The following is a 24348-nucleotide window of genomic DNA, read 5'->3' on the forward strand; positions in this document are numbered from 1 at the left end:
TCCTTGGGCCATTGTTTAGATCACGTCCCCGCACCGATATCGAATCTGATCGATCTCCAACCGAAGCCGCAACTCTGTTTCCAAGTGAACAGCTACTTGCTGGTGTCTGCTCGTGCACTGATGTGGTGTGGTGTGTCCTTTGTGCGTATTTTCCTCGTCCCCGTCCTCGTCTCCGTGCTGCCATTCCGCTATCGGATAACAGAGCCCGCATACGCGTTTCATGTATCTGTATCTTTGGCGCTTCAAACTTTGTAAGTTTTTTCCTCGTCCTGTGTTTATCGGAAAAGGGTTCGGTATTTTTGTGCCCAAAATATGGGAATCTTTGTGTCCAATATGCATGTGTGCATATTATGCGATCATATGCGAACGTCTTTAGATACGCATCTAGATCTGTGGGCCGCGCTGACATGCGAGCATGGGAAGGTCGAGTCCAGGGGATGCTAGGCTCTGTCTCGGCCCCTAGACTAAGATCATAGACATATTTCAGCTCACAATTTCGTACGTAATATATTTTTGGGTAAGCGATTTTCAGCATTTATGATTCTCATCATCTTTTAAGTCTTTTATTGTACCAAAACATTTGAATGTGATCTTTTGAGCGTATATGTACGGTGATCTTCAATAATTTATATATGATCTTTAAAGAGTATATTATCGGTGGAATGTTCATTGAAATGTTTGCCAATATTTTTTGGATTATGTATAAAGGGTGATAGATAGAGCTCTCTTTTCGGCGTCCAAACAACTAGTAAAATAACTAAAATTGTTCTAATAACTTCTAAAACTATTTTAAAAGGGTCGCTTAATTTAGCAACACGATCTAGTTTAATGTCTCGAATTCCGTTGATTGCGGACAGGCGCCGGAGCCATGATTCACACTTTATGTCACTACACCCACTGAGGTGGGAGGGCCTACTGTATATACATGCACATGTACATACATACATATGTACGTATGTATATACTTGAGGAATAATTCAAATTTTTGCACGTTGCGCGATGATAGTGAAAGACTTTGCAGCAGCGGCCGTGGTAGAGGCAGCAGCAGCAGCAGCAACAACACATCGCACATTTCACAGCTGAGGGCGAAATTGTGCTTCACTTGCAAGAAAACACAAACGTCATAGCCGATTAGCTCATCGACGCCAGCACCATTACAAAAAAAAAGAAGCCAAAACATTGTAAGAGACAACACAGCAGCTGAACAAAAAGCAATATCGACAACGGCACCAACATAAAAACAACAACAAAAAAAAAATCAGCAACACGTGCCACGGGGCCGGCTGACAAGTGGCAGAAGATAGCAGGCGTGATCGGCCATAAGTCGATCAATGAATGAATCGCGCAAGCCGAAAGTCCAAAGAGTGACCACAGCAACAACAAAAGCGAGCGATGACTACAAAAAGGGCAATCCAAAATTTAGTGCTGATCCCAGCATATGCTCGAGTACGTACATAGTATGTACATATATCTGATTCAGGGGTCAACTTTTGGCTTATATAACTTTTATTGTAAGCGGTCTGCGGCTCTACTGGCGTCGCCTTCTGATTGGGCTTGGCTCAGCAAATGTCGCGGCAAAGAAAGCCGAAAGAAAGTCGCTGCATTTCGAGTGAAATGCAACACTTTTTGCCAACGCCGCAGAAGTCATGGCCGCCGATCCGGGCTCTGGCTAGCTGTTTGTTTATTTTGAGCAGCGTCTTGGCCCCATCATCACATGTGACATTGTCCGCAGCGAAGGCGACATTGGAACCGTAGCCGTAGCCCCCCGTAACCGAGAGCCAAGAGCCAAGAGCCCAATCAAAAGTAATCTAAGGCAAAGCAAGAGCAAGCGGGACGGAGCAGAGCAGAGTCGAACTGAACCGTTCGTTCTGACCAGAGCAGCGTCGTCGGCGTCAGCGATGACGGCTGGAGCGTTTTAGTTGCGGTCAGCTTAGTGTCGAATCAAGTCGCACTGCACCCAGTGACCAAGTAGTTGCTGGAGTCGCTGTCGCTATCGTCGTTTTCGTCGTCGTTGTAGTTGTCGTTGTCGTGCGCGTTTTATGTGGCATAATTTACGATCTTGCGGACGTTCTGCAACTCCAGAATCTTGGCCGTCGACTCCCTCAAGCGATGCAGCCTGCACTCAAAGCCACTTGCTTGTGAGATGGATCCCAAAAGTAATCATTAGCCCCCGGACTAAGCAAAAGGTTTTAGCGGGTCTGCAGCTGCAGTGCCCAGCCTCTGCACTCAGTGTGTTTGTTTTTACAGTGTCTCGGGGTTCTTGTTTTTTCTCTTGTTCTTTTTTTTTTGTTTCTCGTTTATACTCGTATTGTTTGCATATACGGTAGCCACCGAAAATGATTTGTTTTGTCTGCCCCCAGACGACAGGCGACATGGTGAAGGCTGGCGAAGAGGAGGTTTCCGGGCGGGTTTGGCGCGGCTATGGCCGATTTTGTCTGCCTCCTCCTTCGTTGGCAAAGTGCATTTTGAGTTGTGTTTGTAAAATATTAAGTTACAATTTCAGTAGTAAAGCGTGGCAATTGTGGACCGTTTTTTATGGTGGTGTGGTGCATATAGGACATAAACACTAGAGAAAACTTTGGACGCGACCCCAAAGATTGTGTCATAATAAAGAACATCTCTTTGCATTGGAACAATTATTAATTCAAAATGCTTTTTTTTTGTCAATTCCTGTTTTTATTTTAATTTGTACTACCAAAAATTAGGTATTTATCAATTTTCCAAACAATTAATTTACGAAATTAAAAAAATATATCGCCTATTATTAGGAGATACCATTTTGAATACATTTAAAAAATAAACCAGACCGTTACGTATGAATGTACATATGTAAATATAATATTATTATTACAAATCACACAAAGAGCATGGAAATTTGTAAATACATATTTAGGGCAAGATTTTGTAATATCTCTCGGTATATTAATGATTATATTTTGTCAGCAAGGTTTAACTACCATCCGAACTTAGTCACATTGTATTTTTATTTGTTTGTCGTATTTAATTAGTTTTCTTGAGTACATATGTATTTATGGAGCAAACAGCAAATTTTTAAATGATGGAATTAAAAGAAATTTACATTTTTATGAGTGGCATAAAAAGGTTAAACATTTCTAAAGGGGAAATAAAATATTTACGAGTTATTCAAGAAACGAAGAAAAATATGGCGGCCATGTCAATGGGAGGAAAACCCCCTCTCGCACACCCACACAGTCACAAAACTGACATTGAATTTTGACAAGCGGAAGGTCCCAACAGACAACACACACACACACACACACAAACGTGCGTCAGAGGAAAGGGAAATGGCTCAGAAGAGGAGAAATATTTCAAGCAACGAACGAAATCCAAACGATTGCCTGCCCAACAAAAAAAAAGGGCTGAAAGAGAAAGCTTAACACTCGAATGCCAGAAATGTTCGCTAATGGAGTGTAACGGCACACACACGTAGACAGAAAGAGAGATAGAAAGAGAGAGGGAGGGAGAGAGAGAGAGAGCGAGAAGGAAGCGCACGCACACCAGCATAGAAAACAAAATGAAACTCAAATAACAATTATTAAGGCGTTGCCAGACAGGCACACAACAATTATGCGCCTCTGTGTGTGTGGGCGGAGCGGCGGCGGTGAACAGGCGCGATACAACGGAAACAGCAACACAAATACAAATATACATAAACATTTTGTACACACACTAACACGCATACACCGCTGGCAGTTCCAGTTTGCCGTTCCAGGCCCGCGTGACTGTGTGTGTGTATGGCACATTAAGCGCGCCAAGACAGCCAATGAGAAAATGTTGTTGGCTCTTCCGCTCTCGCTTGCGCTCGCTGTTTTTGTTTGCCAGAGGGTGGCATGCGACTGTGTGCGTGTATCTGTGTGTGTATGAGTTTGAAAACCTGTTTTTTTTTTTTGTGTTACACTGAACAGCATAACAGCTACAACAGCAATAGCAACAGCAGCGCAGCCGTATTGCAATGGTCGGTGAATGAACCGAGGAAAGCAGCGCACAGTGGGATTCGGTTTTGTTCTCCAGCAATCTGTTATTCTTTTGACTCAACTTAATCATACAAAAAATGCAACAAATTGTATAGTCAATCTTGAGAGTCAATAGCAAATAGCAAAGGTACCCAGGGGCAGGTCCAAATGTTTCCTTTTTGGCAGATTTTGTTGAAAATAAATGATTTATTTGACATAATTTATATTAAACACTCCACATGCACGTAAATGTTTTCCGATCTGTTACATTCTGTCCACAAACTTCTTCGTATCCATTTTGCAGCCAGAAATATCGATGGCGAGAAACGATTAAATCAGTTAATTAAAAACCATCTGACTATAAAAAATAGACTGAAAATCTCACGTGGTGAACAGAAGTTCTTATTTTCCTAAATAAATTGCCATTGTGTTGAGCACATCTTTTAGATTTATATTAAATATTATATTTATATTTTAAAGCTTTTTATACTTGAAATATTCAAAGGTTTGGGCTCGAAACCAAAGTGAAATTCTTAATTGTTCATTTACAAAATAATCATATTTTATTCACATGCATGAACTCTATTAAATTTGGTTTTGTTTTATATTTTTCATCTAAGGACCCACAGCAGTCTCTACTCTGAAGAGAATAAATACAAAATTATTGACTACAACAACTTCCCTAGCCCCATCCAACGACATTTGTCTCCCTCTTAAGTGTCAGCGACCTTTTGCCATATCTATTTTGGTTGCTTATTAGTCGTCAGATGCACCACTGTGCCGCTGTGTCTGCGTCCTAATGCTGCTCAAATACTACCTGGGACTGAGACACCATTTTCTTGTTCTCTCATTGTTGTTTCTTCTGTCAGCTTTATGGCCCGATAGGTGATTGCTTGTGTGTGTATGTGTGTGTGTGTATGAGTACCTTGTTTCCTGTGCTCGTTTGTTGTATTTCTGGTCTTGTCTAGGATTTGATGCTTTTTATATTCTTTTGTCTTGTAATTTTTTTTTTGATGAATGCACTCACCAACACACACACACACATGCAAAGCACAGGGGTCTGAGGTCTAAAGGGGGCTGTTTGTTCTGGTCCCTCTTCTTCTTGTACTTATTCTTCTGGTTCCTACCACCTTATCTGTGAGTGTTTATCTTGGTTGTTAGTATTGGTGCCGGCATATCGTTATATGTATATATGTGTGTGTGTGTGTTTGTGTGCGTGTTTGACTTCCAGAGAGGAAATCCGCTTAATGCTGTAATTTTGCTGCGCTGTTCAAACGAACACGTCAACTTTGATACGAGTAGTGTAACAATTTCCTGCATGGCAACTTTGGTTATTCATTTATGAACATTTAACGTTATGCGCTTTGAATTATCCTGAAGATTTGGGGTTACTTGAGAGAGTTTGGTGGCATACACAGGAGCAGTTTGCCTCTCCAACAGCCAGATGCACTACATATTTTTTGTTTGCAGTTCATATTTTATTTGCTTTACTCTGAAATCTACTCTGATGACAAGTTACACTGAGTCAATGGGTTTAATTGCTTCATAAATAAATTATAATATTTCTTCTTATTTCGATCATTATTTTACCATTTCATCTAGACATCCACCCCTTTAAAAATCCACCTAATTTAAAGTTAATGCCCTAAAATCTCTAAATTTTCAACACCATTTTGAGGAGAACCAACTAATTGCCTGGGATTAAATAAAGTCTTTAAGAACTCGACTTCCTGCCGGATTTTGTGGGTAGAAAATGCTAGCCTAGCCACGCCTGTTGATCCTCCCCCGAAATGGAGTCGTCACTTATTTTTAGCACGTTCTGGCCCCCAAAAATAAAAGTGTCAGCATTGATACATAAAGTGAAAAGTGTCGTAAATTTCAAGGTGAGGGTTGTGGCGATATACTCGGAAAAACCCATAAGTAGACATACATATTTTTATAAACGTATATGCACATACATAGATATGTGTATAATACACAAAATGAATCCATTAAATATGGCTGCCTTTCACCTTAAGTTTTGCATTTGACTTTCAGAATAGTTTCCGAAAACGATTTAATTACGTCTACTTTTTTCGGGCTTTATTTTCGCTTGCATAAAATGAAATTAAAGCAAAAATGGAATGTTAATGCCTTGTACATATGTATGTACGTTCAGTGTGCATGAGTGTGGTCTTCATTGTGTGTGTGTGTGTGTGTGTGTGCTTGTATGTATGTATTCATAGTCGTATAGGTATCTAATGAAACGTGATTTTCTCTAAAACGTGACTTTGTATTGATTTTTCTCCCAACCATACTTTTGTTTCATTTTACACCCAGCGCAGCGACTGAGCCTCAGAATTTCTTATATTTGTTGTTGCTGTTGTTTCTGTCATTGTTGTTGTTGTTGTTGCTGTTGCAGCAGCAAAATGGTATCGTATACGGCTAAATGAATACGCAGTAGATTGACTTCTGAATAATTTCGATACGAAATAGAGCCATTACTACGACTAGGGGATACAACAAAAAAGTGGGTTAAAATGAATGATATACGAAGTGAAAGCAACTGTTAAAATCAGCTGGCCTTGAACGAACATAAAGGTGTTTAATTCACAAAGATTTTCTCTCCTTACTCAATAATTTCAGAAATTAGAAAAATTTAAATTTTACAGAGTTCCCCTTCAGTATTGCATTAGAGGCTTTAAGAGCTATTTAATACATTTATTCGAGCAACTTTATTTGTTGTGTTGGTGTTTGATTTAAATTTTGAGAAATATTCTATTATAAACGTTTAATGTTGTGCTACAGGTAAACACTCGAAATATTTGATAGTTTTGCTGTTTGCCCAACTTCTATGTGTAACATGCTCCATACCATTGTTCCAGTCCGGGCTATTTGCTAGTTTCCACGTGCATATTTGTTCAGAGTCCACCATCAGCGATGGTAGCATAGCCGGGTCCAAGTGCAGCAGTCGCACCATGGACCGACCCATTGTTGTTCTTGCTGCCGTTTGCCGCTGCCGTTTTAGAGCAAATTCAAAATCAAATTCAAATTTATAGTGAACATCACGTACTGACAACGGCCAACAATAAAAACAATAACAACAAAAGGTGGCGGCTCGGGGCCAGTCCTAGTGCCAGTGCCACTTTGGGCTGCAGCCCAAGTCCAGTTCTATGTGCTCGGCTGCGTACTTTGCCCCTGTAAGTGATAATGGAGGTGTTTGGGTATTTACGCGTAGGTGAGGCTGAGGTCTGGACAGTGGACAGTGGACAAGTGTACAGAGGCTGGAGTCTGCCTCTGGAGTCTGTGCTGGGCATAAAATTATGATTATCGATTTGACCCTCGGAAGTTGTTTCTGTGCGCGGCCAATGTGTTGACTTGTTTGATTTCCCAAGGAGACCGACAGCCAGGGCTAGGCTGGAACGGTTCGGCCTGCTTTGGATGGGACAGGGATGGGTTCGGTTCGGTTTTGATGCTGCTGTTGGCCTATGGGGTTCGTTCTTGATGCCGACGCGGCCCATCGGGCCATTTGGTTGCAAGTTTGTATTGTTGATCGATTTTACGTGATATTTTCGAGATTTTCCGTATTTATTGCTGGCTGCTGCTGACTGCTGCTGCTCTCCTGCCGCCGATGGTACACATTTTGCTGCTGCCGTATTTGTTGTTGCTCTGCTTGTTTTTGTTGTTGTTGTTGTTTTTCTTCTTTTATTTCATTTGAAAGTTTACTTTCGCATTTTGAACGCCTCATCGCTTTACGTATTTGCTCTATGTACGAGTATGCCCCTTCCCCCCGCCTATTGGATCGAATCGGTAGCTGGAGCTGTGAACCGGGAGCTCTGCCTCTGCCATTGCCAGTGCCAGTGCCAGTGGCTGTGCCTGTGTGTGTGCGTATGTTGAACAAACACAAATAAAATACATGCATAATTATTTTTGAAAATATAGTGTAATGAAAACAGTGATTATGATGTGTTGGTTGATTATTATTACGATTATGGGCTTGGTCAGTCGGGCTCGATTTGGTTTTATTTGCTTTCACTTCGCTGCTTTCGTTGTTTGCCCTGGGGCCAGGCATCGGGTTTTGTTTTACTTTTGATTTATAAAGAGCTTTATGCACAATAATTTACCGGATTAATAGTAAATAAATGCATTCAGCAACAATGCGCAATTGTGGCCAGACATTGGGCGAATTTGCTGGCTGGCTGGCTGGCTTTCAGTTTAAAAAATTACACACCAGCATGTACATACATATGTACATGTTTTCATACACATATTTTTACAAAAGCTTATGACTAATGCTCTGGAATTCGATTCTATTTGTTGACTATTAAAATTAACCTTTTTTGTCATGACATTTATGCAGAAATATCTACATACATACATATGTACATGCGTATACATGAGTATGTACTTTGTAAAAATATTGAATTTAATTTGTTGTGGGAGTCGTTATAATTAAACTATTGAAATCTTCTTTTGTGGTCTTATTTAAGCAACATTTTAGCTATACAACCAATTTACATACGAGTATGACTCTGACTTTCAATATTTTTATATTTATAAACTAAATCAAATCTAGCATCTTAAGTCTGCATATTTCTGGAATTATTATTTCGCCATCTTGAGTGGCAGGGTCAAAAGGTTTGTAGACTCCTTTTGGCACAAGTACTGAATGTTTTTGACGATCTTCGTTTCTCGTTCTTATGACATTGTGTGATTTTTATGCGTCATTTTGTACATTTTTCTGCAAGCTCTGTTAATGTCGTTAACGAATATCCTTGGCTTATTGTACGGCCATTAACCATTATGCTAATCAATAGGCCGTTCTTTGCATACATTAAGGCGCCATAAAAAAACCAATTGTAGTCATAACCCCAAACCCCAAAACAAAATCAGTAACACCAACCAACAACACCAAGACCCGAGGCCAGAAACGACAACGACAACGACAACTGTGCGCAATTAGCGGATTTGGGCAACCAAAAACAAAGCCAAAGCTAGGGCCTTGTGTTCCTCCGGTTTTCTGGTGGTGCTGCTACTGCTTTCGTTGTTGTTGTTGTTGTTGTTGTTGGCATGACCGTCGTTACTTGTTATTGCAGGCAATTAAAAACGTACGCCCAACACCCTCTCACACGCACACACAAACAGGCAGAGAGAGAGAGAGAGAGCAACTGGAACCCAAGGAACATACCCCTCGGATTGCATAAACTTTTGTTTGATAATGTTAAAGTGCCGCGCAAACAAATCAAAAAGCATATTGAAATTGGGTTAATGTACGGAGGCAGCCACGGGTCTGGTCCGGGGCTAAGGACACTGCGCCGTTGTTTGCTTTACGGGTTATAATCCGAAAATTAAGCGCGAGCTGAGCATTAAAATTTGCGACGACCCATTCGCTGGTGGCACTGCAGTGGCAACTGGCGGATTGGAGTGGATGAGGGAGGTTGGTTTCGGTTGGGTCTGTTTGGGCCCCTTCAACGTCGCGACGCCGACTGTTGTTTCAAGATAAAAACTTCATGTGCGTTGGAAAAACACAGGAAAAGAGCAAATGGTGGAGGGGAGTGGGAGTGGGAGTGGGGGTGTCGGCCAAATGGTTGAACATTTTGGCAGGCACAGGGAACAGGGAACAGGGAACGGGGCACAGGAGCCACTCTTATCGGGCCAGCAAAGAGTGTTACAATGGCATATGTTACGCACATTGAAAACGTATGTTGAGTTTTCCGCCTGCTGTGGCAGCTTCCCACCTGATAGGACTCGTCCTCGTCCGCGTCCGCATCGGGTGCGGGTGTGTGGGAATCTCTGCAGTGGCATGTACCTGATCCTGGCCATGGTCTTTCTCCCTCACTCTCTCTCTGTGTCTCAGTGAATTTCTCACACTTCCTGGACATGTGCTGACTGTTTTCGCCGTTTTTCCCGCTTGGTTATCAATCGGCCGATTGGAAATCCCCGCTAGACTGGCAAGCGTGAGAACTGACCAGCGGGTTTTTAACATATTCGTACCTGTAGCGAAAATATTGATGGGAATGTGACTCACGATGAGGATGAGGATGCTCGCCGCATGCCGAGAAGCGCCGTGGCCGCAACTCCCACATTAGCATCGGCCCAGCGGAAGGTGGCCGAGGTCCAATGTCCCTCTAATTGCTTTATGGACTCTACCATATAGTTTCCTCTTCTCATGCTCTGCAGCGTGGGAACGACCGAGCATCTTACCTGTGCCCGGCGGCAACACCTACGCAATCTCTCCATTCTGCCTCCATTTCTCTCCGTTTCGGCTGCTGTCTCTGTCCGTTCTCTGTAGTTCAAGTTCAGTGTGAATATTCGTGTTGACTTTATTTTTAAACTTTTTTCATTTGTTTTTAGTTTGCCTGTGTTTGCCTCTAGCCAGATTAAGGTCAAGTTGGCCAGAAAGGGGAATTTCTCAGTTCGGATCGGTTCATTTGGGATGCCAGACGAAGCATGAGTTGAGTTTTAATACACTTTCCGGGAAGAGAGCCATTAGTTGGGCATGGCAGCATTCGCTAGTGATTTATCTATACTTCTGTGCTTTAAAAGTGAGATGTATATGGAAAACCTACATATGTATGTATGGGACCATTAACCATTATCGATCTATTTTATTTGTTGAGAAAAATAACATTCTAAGCGCTGCAAAATAAATAATAATTAATTATAATCATATAATAATAATAAATTAATAAATTATAAATTAATTGCATAATAGATTAATTGCAATTTGTACAGACAAAATCCATTAAAACGTACTGATAAGTCTAAACGATCCAATTATAATTGTAATACTATACCAGTGGTTTAATCACTGCACCAAATAGCACCATGTAGAGTATTTAATAGTCAGTTAAATAATTATATAAAGACAACTAGGTATGGTGTGTATGTACATAATACATCCATTATAATGAGAGGATTTCTTCTGTGGTTTCCTCTTCTATAATTGAAGTTCTGATTTCCGTTCCGTTTGGTGATTGAGCTTATGCCCATGAGAATCAATGGTGATACATATATCATTGGATCGGACTTATTTATACGAGCATGAATTTATATGATCCATATGCTAAAGAACAGCGAATATCCTGAATCATTTGTGACCCACTTAGGGATCATAAACTATCCTATTAGCTGGACGCTCGCACCACTCTCGCAGATGCTGCTCATCCCTTTGCCAATGACTCCTGACTTCCGCCCGCGGGTGCGGGCATTTATAACAATCGCGGACACAAAATTCAAACGCCTTTTTTTCTGTCTTTCAATGCAGTGAAGCTGCCGCGGTGCCGGCTGCCGGCTGCGGTGGTGGCGGTACTTCAGACGCGCATGTTGTCACATTTGCGTTGCGGATTAGCGGAGAATGCTCTTTAGGATTATGATCATTGAGCAAATCTGTTGCTCCTGCGACTGTGTCCCGTGTGCGTAGCGGATATGTCTGCCATTCCCCTCAATATTTGACTCTTGACAAATGTTTCATTGCTGGTGTGGTCCCAAAAATTGAAGGCTACATTTCATCATTCCAGCGCCCTGCTGGAATCAGACACTGACTGACTACGTGACCTGAGTCAATAAACTTGTAATTACGTGCAAATTCTATTCATGCCTTAAAATCTATGTAAATGGCCAAGTTCTTTAACAAAAAAAATAAACCGTCTGAAAGAAGGAGAAATAAAGCAGCAGGAGCCCAGTGGCTTGGATTTTGCCAAAAACTGCGCCAAAATCACGTTCGAAACTATCAATGGAAAGACAACGACAACGACACCATGACGACGCTGCCTGTGGGTCATCCTGAGTAGTAAATACATATATATAACATATATATAGAGAATATATACTCCCTCTCTCTCTCATTTTCTGTGTGTGTGTGTGTGTGTGTGTGCGTTGGCCATCATTTGTCTATTATGCTTATATAGTACATATGTATGCTCGTGTAGGTATATAAAAGTCAGACTCCTGCGGCTGGCAAAGTCAACCTGTTGAATGCAAAAGTCAGGCCAGGCCGAGTGAGATGGCACTACCACCGGCACTATTTCCGGTTGCCATTTCGGGGTCGTGGCAGAGGATCAGAAGGATCTCAGGGTAAATTAGTAACATTGCCAAAAAGTCAATTGGCCCTACAGGTAGAAACCAGTTCAATCAGCAGCCAGCCAGCCAATGGCAGGTTGCAGCCTCGTGACAGGTAGCTGATAGTTTGTCCTGCGGCCAGTTCGAGCTGTGTTAAAACTGCTTGTCCTGGCCGAGAGCTGCTCAGTTAAAAACAGGTGATCGCAGGGACATGAGCAAGTGCTGAGTACTGCAAACGATCCACTTTTGAGACATTTTGTATTTAAAAGGATTTACTCTACAAAAACAAAAAAATGACAAACCAACGCAAAGTGCGCAAGGATTCCTACGAGAGCAGATTGCACGGTTGGTTTGGGTTTCGTTTGGGATTTTCGTGGGACTAGAGTAGAGTTTTTTGTTTTGCGCGTCAATAAGTGTACCAGATTTGTCAACGATTTGTGTCTGCTTCTATTTTTCGTTGCAGATATAGCCAAAACGTGTGCCATGAAGGAGAAAAGCAAAAATGCGGCACGCACGCGACGTGAAAAGGAAAACACGGAATTCTGCGAATTGGCCAAATTATTGCCACTGCCAGCGGCGATTACATCACAGCTGGACAAGGCCTCCGTCATCCGGCTGACCACATCCTATTTGAAAATGCGCCAAGTGTTTCCCGATGGTAAGCTCAACACTGAACCTGAACCCGAGTCCCTGAACAGCGCGATTTTTTTTTTTGTTTTTTGTTGTTGCCGGATACCTCAATCGGGCGGGAAGCTCACTTAATTGCCGCTCAATTTGGCTCTTGGTTTTTCATCTGCCCGGCAAGTCGCCTCGTGCGAATTACGCCCGTTGGCTATGTCAAATGATGCGGAATGTTTGACAGCCACGCGACCGCCACGCTCATTATGGAGGTTACAGGCCACGTATCCGCACAGCGGGACATGTTCCCTTTGTTGTTGTTCTTGCTCCGTTGTTTTTTCGTCATTCCGAATCGCAATCGGTGGCTAAAGAAATTTCAAGTTTAAACGGCAGTTTGTTTGTTTAAAGCATATGTTTGTGAGGACAGGCAGGACAGCGAGGACAGCCAGGGAAAACCACTCAACAATGGGCAGACAATAAACAGTCGAGCAGTGTGAGCAAGTGGGTGGAAAGGTGGTTGGGTGGCTGGGTGGCTGGGTGGGTGGGTTGTGTGGGTTGCTAAAACACAATGGCGGCCTGTTGTTTCACTCAAAAAGCAACGAGCAACGAGAGCCACACTGGAAGTGGGTGGCCAGTGGGTGGCTTGTCTCTCCATCCCTCCCTCCTCTCTCTCTCTCTGGGGGAGTGTGCGCCGCTGAGATTTTGTGCTGACAAAGAGGGTTGCGCTGCACAACAGTGGGTGGGGGGCGCTGAGACCGAGACTGAGCTTCAGCATGGGTGTGTGTGTGGGGGGGCAGGACAACTGAGTGAGTGAGTGAGGCGTTTTTGCTGGTGTCGTTCCCATTGTTGCGGGCCGTTTTGTGCTTTTCTTTTCTGGCTTTATTGAAATAATTATTTTAATAATAGGCAACAAACAACGACAGCCGCCCAGGCAGGGCCCGAACAAGGCAAGGCAAGGCAGCGCCAAGTACATACATAGATGACAATACATGGGACAAGTACATGTTTCAGGCTGAGGATGAGGATGAGGATGTGACTGAGGATGTGGCTGTGGCTGTGGGGTGTGAGCCATGGGGTGGTGGCTGGTGGGCTGTGAATGGGCCACCTACAGCGCTCGATGACTTTAATTGGGAATAATATTTAGACGTCAGCAGTGGCGTGGCAAGTAGGCCGCTGCTTGATGGTGGGAACTTTACGAATTAAGCCAAGCCCCATGCCCATGCTGATTTGCAGCAGCAATTAATTGGTGCCAAACTTAACTCACATAAATCTCTTACGCGTTGCAGGACTCGGCGAAGCTTGGGGTTCCTCGCCGGCGATGCAGCGCGGTGCCACCATCAAGGAGCTGGGCTCTCATCTGCTGCAGACGCTGGACGGCTTCATCTTTGTGGTGGCGCCGGATGGCAAAATCATGTACATCTCGGAGACGGCCTCCGTGCACTTGGGTCTCAGTCAGGTGAGTTTCGTGTCGCCGCCCCGCCCCCGTCCGCGCTCTTTTGATTTGTTGTGATTTATGCGCATAAATTGCCGGGCATCGTGAGCTCTGATGGATGCCCTTTTGCTTGTGTCCCATGGTGGCCACTTGGATTTGCAAGTCAATGGGCCACGACGAGGCGTTGGCGCATCAAAAGGCGCACTAGGGAGCTCCACTCGGCAATTCATTTGCATTTGCCATCCACTAATTGGCACTCGCAACTCACAAGACTCGGCTTAGCTTGGCTTTCCCTCTAATTTGTGCATCTCCTCTGCTTTGTTGACCAGGTGGAGCTGACGGGTAACTCCATATTCGAGTACATACACAGCTACGATCAGGACGAGATGAACGCCATACTGTCGCTGCATCCGCACATGCACCAGCATCCAGTGAGTAGAAAAGCGACAGCCATCTCTGGGCACCTCAAATGTTTTACTCACGCCTTTCTCAACTCCCCCACAGCTCGCACAGACGCACACGCCCATCGGCAGTCCCAATGGTGTACAGCAGCAAGCCGTCTATGGCCACGATCGCGGCTCGCACACCATCGAGATCGAGAAGACCTTCTTCCTGCGCATGAAGTGTGTCCTGGCCAAGAGGAATGCGGGCCTCACCACCTCCGGCTTCAAGGTGCGTTCGATCCCATTCCATTCTATTCCATTTTTTATTGTGTCTATAATTGTTCTGTGTTTTTCGTTTAGGTGATACACTGCTCTGGTTATCTGAAGGCTCGCATCTATCCCGACTGTGGGGATGGACAGGGCAGCCTGATACAGAATCTCGGCCTGGTGGCCGTTGGTCACTCGCTGCCCTCATCTGCCATTACAGAAATTAAGCTGCACCAGAACATGTTCATGTTTCGGGCCAAGCTGGACATGAAACTGATCTTCTTCGATGCGCGGTAAGTGCCCCCCAGAGCCTGATACGAGTGGGTCTGTGGGTGTCGAATACATCTTGCAATGTATCCCTATTTTGTGCCCCAGTACATTCGACACTAGTCAAATATTTAAACGGGGCCACAGCATTCGCTTTCAAGCCCAAACTTGCCACCAGCAACCTCCCCCAGACAGATAAAGTACCAGAAAAAAATCAGCAAAAAAGGGAAGAAAGGGGCAGCATAAAAAAAAGGAAATGTAAGCAGGGAACGGAACGGGGCGACATGACAAAAAGAAAAACAAATCATTTCCCTCTTGAGCTTGATTTTGCCTTTGTCTGCGTGGGCTGGAGCAGGGAGCAGGGAGCAGGGGATGGTGATGGGGGGGAGTCCTAAAAACCAGCCCACTTTGTCTGACATTATTGTCACTCAATTACCCTCATGATGTTGCCCTGACGCGCCAGCGTATTGGAGTCTATCCCCCTGCCTGCCTGCTGCCTGCTGCCTGCTGCCGTGCAGAGCAACCCCCAAAGTGGAAAAGAAAAAAGCCGCCCCTTGCGGCCCGTTGGCCCTTGGTTTTGCTGCATAATTGAATTGAACAAAAGTTGACAAAAGTAAACCAGCAAAACAACAGGGGAACCAGCCATTTCCGCTCGCTCCTCTGTTTAAATAAGCGAATCCTGACGTGGCGTCGCCTGTTTTGGGCCTCAAATTTTGAAATGTTTGAAAACCTCAACTGACGTTGGTTGTTTATTTGCTTACAGCGTGTCGCAGCTAACCGGCTACGAGCCGCAGGACCTCATTGAGAAGACGCTCTACCAGTACATCCATGCGGCGGACATCATGGCCATGCGCTGCTCCCATCAAATCCGTAAGAAAACAAAGCCTCGCACCACTCGAACCGTACTAACTGCATCCGTTCTCCTGCTTAGTGCTGTACAAAGGACAAGTAACCACCAAATATTATCGCTTCCTGACCAAGGGCGGCGGCTGGGTCTGGGTGCAATCCTACGCCACGCTGGTGCACAATTCGCGCTCCTCGCGCGAGGTCTTCATTGTGAGCGTCAACTACGTGCTGAGCGAACGAGAGGTCAAAGACTTGGTGCTGAACGAGATTCAGACGGGCGTGGTGAAGCGGGAGCCGATCTCACCGGCTGCCCAGGCAGCTGCAGCGGCGGCGGCTGCCCAAGCAGTCGCCTCCGTACCCGTGCCCGTTCCCGTATCAGTATCCGTGCCCGTGCCAGTGCCGGTGGTGGTGCCACAGTGTGCGAGTGCAGTGGCTGCGGCACCGGGCACGCCAGTCAGCCTGGTCCTGAGTGCCAGTCCCAAGTTGGATCCCTACTTTGAGCCGGAACTACCGCTCTCGGTGCAGCCGCAGCCCCCCAATGCAGTTACGCCCGTGCCGCCCAACAACAATCCCAGCAGCAACAACAACAACAACAATGGGGTGTGGCACCACCATCAGCTCCAGCAGCAGGGAGGCAGCATGGACCACGACAGCCTCAGCTATACGCAGCTGTATCCGCCGCTGAACGACCTGGTGGTGAGCTCCAGCAGCAGCGTGGGCGGGGGCACAGCTTCCAGCGCCGGCGGCGGATCAAGTGCCTCAGCTTCGTCCTCCGGCGTTTACTCCACGGAGATGCAGTATCCGGACACGACGACGGGCAGCCTGTACTACAATAACAACAACCACTACTACTACGACTACGATGCCACTGTGGACGTGGCCACCTCCATGATCCGGCCCTTCTCGGCCAACTCGAACAGCTGTTCGAGCAGCTCGGAAAGCGACCGCCAGCTGTCCACGGGCAACGCGTCGATCGTGAACGGCACCTCACCCTCGCAGACCACCTACAGCGATCTGAGCCACAACTTTGAGCTGAGCTACTTCTCCGACAACAGTTCCCAGCAGCAGCAGCAACAACAGCAGCAGCAGCAGCAACATCTGATGGAGCATCAGCACCTGCAACAGCAACAGCAACACCAGCGTCTGCATACGCAACAGCAGCAGCAGCAGCAGCACCAACAATACCAACAGTCACAGTACGCCATGCCCCACCATCAACAGCAGCAGCAGCAGCAACAACAGCAACAGCAGCAGCAGCAGCAACGCGTTGTCAGCGACTTTGCAGAGAGCTTCAAGAGCGTGAATGCTGCTGCGGCGGCAGCGGCGGTGGTGGCCACGCCCCATTACACCAGTGTGATTGTGGAGCCACAGCACTATATACCCAACGATTTTGTGCATTAGCAGCGACTAAATGTTGCTGCTGCTGCTGTTGCTGCTGCTGTTGTTGTTTCTAAAACAATGTCCATGGCCGGGGGCAAGTTATCGGTCGATTGTTGTTTATGGCCCTCTGATTTATCAGTTGCATTTGTAATATGTGGCAGAGCCACCTCAAAAATTGGGAATGCAAATCCTGCCGCTGTCTCCCCCTATCTCTTCTCGTCTCTTTTCTTTCCTTCACTTATTTATTGCATCCTTTCTCTTTATTTGCTTTGCGTGTCAGTGCAAAGTTGGAAAGAAATGGAAATGGAAATGTGAGAAATGAAAACGGAAAAATTCTTGTTAACAAATGCAAAAGCAAATACAAATTCTATATTAAACATTAGTCGTAAGAGCTAACTGTAAGATGTTCATACAAACTAACTTAAATGAATTGCACATACTTATAAATAAATACATAAATACATATAAACAACACAGGCATGCATACGACTCTCTATATAAACACCATACATACACACACACACACACACACGCACACTAGAGATCTGTAGTAAATGGATAAATATGGAACAAAGTGTAAATACATAGTGCAGGGTATCCGTGTCCGCTCACTATGCAGACATCTAACATGATCTTCATAAGTACATACGTAATTGTAAATGTAAACAAAACAAAACATTACCTATTATCGTGAATTTTTCTAATTTGAATAAACAAATTATTATGTGGGTGAACAATAAAACGATAAGTATTCAATTGTTCCGATCGTTTTTAATCCAAAAATTAATTAATTATTTAATTTGCAAATTAAATCCGTTCAAATTTAAGTTGTGTTTGCAGTGTCAGAGAAAAGCGCCACCTTGCGGCTGTTAGCTCAACGATAAAAACCTTTTTTCAGTGCTGCCGGATCATACAAATTGTTTATGTTCGTCGGTAGTGTCACTGTTAGTTAGGAAAAATGTATATCGAAATAATTATTGAATAGTTCCAGCAAAAGACGCCAGAGGGCGCTGTTTTCTGAAATCGAAATAATATATCGACTAGTACGGGTAACAGCCGAACATTCGAGTGTTGCAAAGTTACCGATTTCACTCTACTGTTTGAAGTGTTTGGCGCCGAGCTACGAAAAAACATTAAATTGAACCCATTTAAATAAAAGTATTTTTTCCCTGTTTTCATTTACTTTAGCCGATTGATGGCTATTTCTATCGCTTCGACTTGCAGAATTCAGGGCGTAATGAAAACTAATCGAAGCCTCGCAGCTGCCTCAGCTGCTGCCCAGCCCATTACTCATTTGGCTTGTTTATGTTATGGAAAAATCTGTTCTGCTGCAGCACAAACATGTAAGTAACCCTTTGGGCCATATTGTTGTTGCGGGCCAGGGATAGTGTCGAGCCGGCGTGGCTGCCCCCAGTTGTGTGTGAGTGAGTGAGTGCCATTGATTTATTGCCTGCCATTTGTGTGTGGGGCGGGCCAAGTAGGCTCCTTCAGAGATGTGCTATCTGCAGATAAGCCTTAGGCCGGGGCTAATTGTCGTTTTTCAATTGCCACAAATACTCGTACTGCTTGGGCAAGAGGTATTTGCACTTTGTGCCGTGCAGAGGGGTGTGGGGAGGTGGAGGGGGGCCCTTTGCTAATTTATTTCTTGAAACATTCGGAAAGTTTTACGCCTCGCCTGCACATGGACCGCAAATTATTTAATTGCCATCGGTCCCTGCCCCCCCACCAGACAAAAAAGATTCAGGAATACGTACAGAGTCGGAGTCGGAGTTGGAGCCGATGCTTTTCCTTTTGCTGTGCTGCTCAAGGACTCCTGCTCCTCTCCTCCTAGAGATGCAATAATTTAAGTGCAAGCAAACCGCAACTTTCTGGCTGAAGCACGCACACAGACTCCTGACTCTGCTCCTCCTGCCATGCCTCGCCTTGCAGCGGGTCGATGTCGACTCAACTTGGCCCCCAAAAAGAGACAGAGATGGGAATACAGAGACAGAGATGGGGATACAGAGAGTGAGACAGAGAGAGAGACAGAGGAACGAGAGAGATCGGAAGGTCCAAAGGCAAAGAAGTCATATTAAACATGAACAAAAGTAAAAACGCAAAAAAAATAGACGTGGGAGTTGCATCCTAGCAGTTCTGGTTTTCTTTTTGCACGCGCTCAGGCTCTGGCTCTGGGGCTGGTTCCCGCTTCAGCTCATCTTCCTGGTCCTGCTGCTCCAATGCCCCAAAGCCGCCGTGGCCATGTTGCACTGCCCCCTTGTGTGGCTTTTGGCCTTGCGGGCAGTGCCGGACAGCAAAAGCGAAGCAGCTGAGATGCACTTTAATAATGAAAGTTGCGCCATTTTGAAGAACATTGAAAACATTTCGGAATGCAAACCTAATTTCGGGCTTAAAAACGCAAGTGCCAGTCCGGAAGAGCAAAGTATTTCAATTTAAAATTCGTAACGAGCTTACGTGCCAGCTGGCCAGGACACTCTACGGTTTTCCTTCCCCCTCCCTGCTCTTCTTCTCTGCTCTGTTCTAGCCTCCGTTCTGGCCTCTGGTCAGGCAGAACTCGATCCGACTTGGGCTCCAGTTGCATTTCAAATTAATGCAAACGCAAAAGTGTGTGCCAGTGCCACACGGAAATTAAATGAAAAGCAAGCTCAGTTAGAGATGCCAGGTGGGAGCTACAGGGACAGAGGCAGCCCAGCCCCATTCAAGAACAAATATCCACGAGCCTGAAAACACTGTAGAAACCGTATTTAGAATTTACTTTCGATTTTAATTGCAGAGGGGACACAGTTTTAATAGTTACTTAATCATAATTCTACTCTAATCAGTAGGGATGGATTGATTATGATTAATTTTCTGTTTAAGTGTTCTTGCTGAAAATACTTTGGAACTTTTACTGATTACTCAATTCAAAAGAGTCTTGAATTAATATTAAAATAATATAATAAATATATTTAATATATTTATAATATTTTCTAAAGATTTACTATTAATTCAGTCACGATTTGATAACCATTATATACCCATTGCCCCACTATATATTTTACCTTTCACTGTCTCTCATTGTCTCAAATCCTTCTCTCTGTGTTCCAGGCTGCTGGCTCATCTCTAACTGGGCAGGTAATATTCTGTGAGATTACCTGCTTAAGACTCATTGCGGTTTGTGCGAGGGAAATTGTGTAAGTAACTGTATTAAATTTTTAATGCGTGTGTGCTGCAGGTGTGGCCCAGTTACTGCTCGAGGTCTGGGTCTGGTTCTGGGTCTGCTGCTGCTGCTGCTGAAAGGTGTCCTGCTGCCGGATACGAGTCGAGAATTTCATTGTGGCACACACAGTTGTGCAGTTGTTGCGGCTGCCAAATGGAAATTTCAAGCCTATTACATAAATGTTTAAATGGCCGAATAGTTGGCAGCCCCCAAATTGTCTAGTTTGCAATTTTGCCCAGCAAGACGAACCGAAACCATTCTCGATGCCCTTCAGTTCAGTGAACGTAGCTGTACACACATTTTCCTCCAGGGACCAGGGACCAGGGACCAGGGACCAGAAACCCAACATACTAACGGCCCCATTAAAGAGCTTGGGAGTTGGTAGCTGCCCGTGGCCCGTTAGATTTGCCCGTTGGCCCGTTGGCCACTGGCCATGTTCAAAACCCGAATGAGGCCAGTTGAAAAGTGCAATTGGCAAACAGTTGAAACAGAAAAGTTGCAAAACGAAAGAAAAGACTGCCCAAGACAAGGCAAGAAGGGCAAAGCCATAGAAAAGACGACTCTGGTAATTTGTTCTGAGCGGCTTTTGTTTTGTGCGCCATTTTCGTTTGGATGGCGGACCCCGAACCCTGAACCGGGACGAGACGAGCTGGAGGTTGGTGGACGGAGGCGGAGGCGGACAAATCGACGGACGTTTCCACGCCTTGATGCTCCCTCGAACGGACCTCTGATTTACAGTGTGTGAGTGTGAGTATCTGCCTGTCAGTGTGTGCGTGCGTGTGTGTGTGCTGGCTCCGTGTGTGTTTGTATGTGGGTGCCAAAAAGGCGCTTAAGAAACCTTTCCCCGAACTTTCGCTTTTCAATTGACCTTCTTTGACATTTTCCTCAATGCCCCGAAATTTATCACTTAATAAATTTTCTTTACTCATCCCCCCATCCCCGCACCCTACCTCCATCTATCTGTGTTTCCCCCCTATGGTAATTGGAACTGCTGAAATCGAAACCGAACAAATTGCGGGTTGTTTAAATTATAGCACTGCCACTGTCTTGGATTGTGGGTTAGAAAGGAGTTTGGAGTTATGGCTTCGATAATTGAAAGTTTATTCTGGATGCCACACAAATCTCATGGCAAGAGAAAGCAGTTGAATCGATCTAAAGCTCAGATGTCTGCACATACAATATGGAAGCAGAGGATAAAATTAAAGAATATTTAACGTAAAGGCAATCGCTTTAATTTTACTAACAATATATGAGCTGCAGCTGAAAATTAATGAAGGAAGGCAGGAAGCAAATAAATATACATAAATAAATATGTCTCTTGGATGAGTGGGTTGCACTTTCCACCTACAGGTTTACATGGGTAATATAGTCTTGTCTTGTGTTAATATTATAGTTGGAGGCTCTTCGCCAACTTCAAAGTAATTCCCAGCTCATTTGACAGTAAAATAAGTCTATCCTGCTGCATGAAATCTGATTTATATCGCAAATCGCAGCGGTTTTATGGGCGCATAAAGTTCAAAAAAATATTCAACAATTTCAATAAATTCGCATTGAGCTGCATAAAAGGAAAGTATTTTCCTGGGGCTTTTGGCTTTTTTTTGCTTGCTAAATTGTATCAATAAATGTCATAAATGCGAATACAAGAGGAAAGACAGCAAATATCAAAGTCGTATTAACGTTTTTTACGCACTCGTACGCCCCTCCAAAGCGACTTAAAAGCCAAATCAGGGAAGGGTAAACCAAGACGAACCGAGTCCTGGCTGGCTGGCTGGCTGGCTGGCTGGCTGGCTGGCTGGTGTATCCTTTCGGCACAATTTATGTAAAAGTCTTATGCATAAAATTGCGCATCATTGAGGTTCAAATGCTTGGAGACAGATTTGTGGAGCGGCAGCGCCATCATCAATATACTTCGCTTCGGCATCATCGCTGGCTATTAAGTGCGGGACCCCAAATCCTGCTGAGCTGTTCCCGCTAAACGTTGCGCATACGCCATGTGTGTGTGTGTGTGTGTGTGTGCTGGGGGGAAACTTAAGCGCGGCTATTAGAACAAATTGAATAATATTGAGCGCGACTCAGGCGAGGTCTCCGGGCAGCCCGTCCTGGTGCCAGTCTCATCCTCCAGCTATACGGTATTTTATGCATTTGTTTGTGACTTTGAAGTGCTCTCAACACTTTTCCCATTTCGTGATTTTATTTTTCCTTTCGTTTTATTTTTGGCTTTTATCAGCACACGCACAGACCTGGCCAGGACTGGGAGGAGGGCTGTGAAGGCTCAAGTCGGCTAAATCTCGGCGATATATTTTACATCATTATAGCTGCCGCTAGCACGGCTCCTCTTCCGTGTCTCGCGCGTCTCACGCGTCCCACTGCTCCATCCCGACGCGCTTCTTGTTTATGTTTTGTTGCTTCGCTCGCGATTTTATGACTTTGCCAGGGCTCTGCCACTACCCCTCCCCCCAGCACATGCCTGATTCCCGAACAAAGCTATTGAAGCAGATTCCGCTGACTCTCACTTTCCCCAACCCCCTGCCACCCACCACCCACCAGTGCCTTGGAGAAGTTCCCCCTTCCTGCCGCACTCAATGAAATTCATTTTTCGATATGTTATTTCAGCCACGACTCATACATACATACATATGTATGTGAGGCATTGGTTTACCTGGAATCTGTAACCGCCCGCCCCCATACTCGTATCTCTGCTCCCATCCTGCCTTCCCATCCTGAGCGACACTTTTAGCATCATTATCTGCACGGCATCGAAGGCTCAACTCAAGCTCAAGCACTTTGAGTTATGCGTGAGGCAGACGCTCAAAAAACATAAAAAACAAATAAATGGCAGGGAAAAACGAAGTGTACACACGCACACACACAGCGTTATCGGGGGGAGGGGGTGAAGTGGGTGATGCAAAAGAGGCGATTAAAACACACAAATACACATCCGAGCATACACACTTTCCCACACGCCTATCTATGCATATCCTTCCAGCAAGTAAGCGAATTTTATTACCCGATTTTTCAGCTGAAGATTTAAGCAGTGCCAGATCTAAAGGGAGAAGAAAGAAAGAAATATTTCTATTTGGAAATTGTGGATGTAGCATAAAGCATATGGAGGTACTATATACATTTTTTTTCTACTCATGTTAATGTTTATTTAAAGCAAAAAAATAAATTTGAAATTGAAGAAACATTTAATTTCTTTTATTTAACTGGAAATGCATGAATTGTGTTACTCTCACTCTTGATAATTATTATGTAAGTAGAGTACACAAAACGAATTTATATTCGAAGGTTCCCGCTGTCAATATTGATCCGAATTTTCGTCGCTTAAAACAAATGATTAAATATATATTTTGCCCACCATTTATCATCAGCTGATAGGCAGACATCAACGAGCAATGGAAAAATATAATTTTAAATACAACATATTCATATTACATTCATTGGCCTAAAGCATGACATAATTTAAACATATGAAATATATTTCGAATGAAGGATCAGTCATACATATGTATGTATGTATGTAACACAGTATGTGTGTTATGGGTATCCATTAAATTTACTTCTCTTCGATTTGGTTTGAAATGTGTGTGTGTTTTCAGTTGGTTGTAATCAGTGCGGGATCTTTGCCTTCTTTGTGCTGGCACTCTGAGTCGCGTTTTGTATTTCGAGCTCAAAGGCTCCTTTGTGGGTCTGCGCACCCTGTTTGATAGGGAACACGAGCGTAATGTTCGATTTTTAAGCTGGTTTTGTGGCTGTGGTTAACAATCATCTCATTGATGGGTTTAATTTGCCTAAGTGCATCCTTCAACTGCAATGCCGGGGTGGGGGGTGGGTCGAGAAGTTCGCACAGTTTCACATACCACACGCAGCAGGACTAAGCGGACACCTCGACACCGGGCGTTGGGCTATTTTTATGGTCCAGGTTATTCGATGTCTGTTGGCACA

General features: G+C 44.5%; 1 protein-coding gene across 1 annotated transcript; it reads left to right on the plus strand.

Moving 5' to 3' along the window:
* The first annotated feature begins 1930 nt into the window (after positions 1 to 1930).
* Positions 1931 to 17228, plus strand: LOC111066877 (protein single-minded). Its single transcript, XM_041591778.1, has 9 exons — positions 1931 to 2156; positions 12478 to 12672; positions 13919 to 14088; positions 14394 to 14495; positions 14569 to 14736; positions 14808 to 15007; positions 15745 to 15851; positions 15913 to 17023; positions 17102 to 17228. Exons 1-9 carry the CDS (start codon positions 2144 to 2146, stop codon positions 17226 to 17228), a joined length of 2193 nt encoding a protein of 730 aa, XP_041447712.1. The 5' UTR covers positions 1931 to 2143.
* Positions 17229 to 24348: the final 7120 nt, after the last annotated feature.

This window comes from Drosophila obscura, unplaced genomic scaffold, assembly GCF_018151105.1.
Source record: "Drosophila obscura isolate BZ-5 IFL unplaced genomic scaffold, ASM1815110v1 contig_150, whole genome shotgun sequence".
Classification (NCBI taxonomy): domain Eukaryota; kingdom Metazoa; phylum Arthropoda; class Insecta; order Diptera; family Drosophilidae; genus Drosophila; species Drosophila obscura.

Bases quoted from the DNA above. Each gene is read 5' to 3' on its own strand.
- LOC111066877 (XM_041591778.1), top strand. The intron at 12,673-13,918 runs GTAAGCTCAACA...TACGCGTTGCAG, and splicing joins GCGCCAAGTGTTTCCCGATG to GACTCGGCGAAGCTTGGGGT. The intron at 17,024-17,101 runs GTACGCCATGCC...ACGCGTTGTCAG, and splicing joins CAACAATACCAACAGTCACA to CGACTTTGCAGAGAGCTTCA.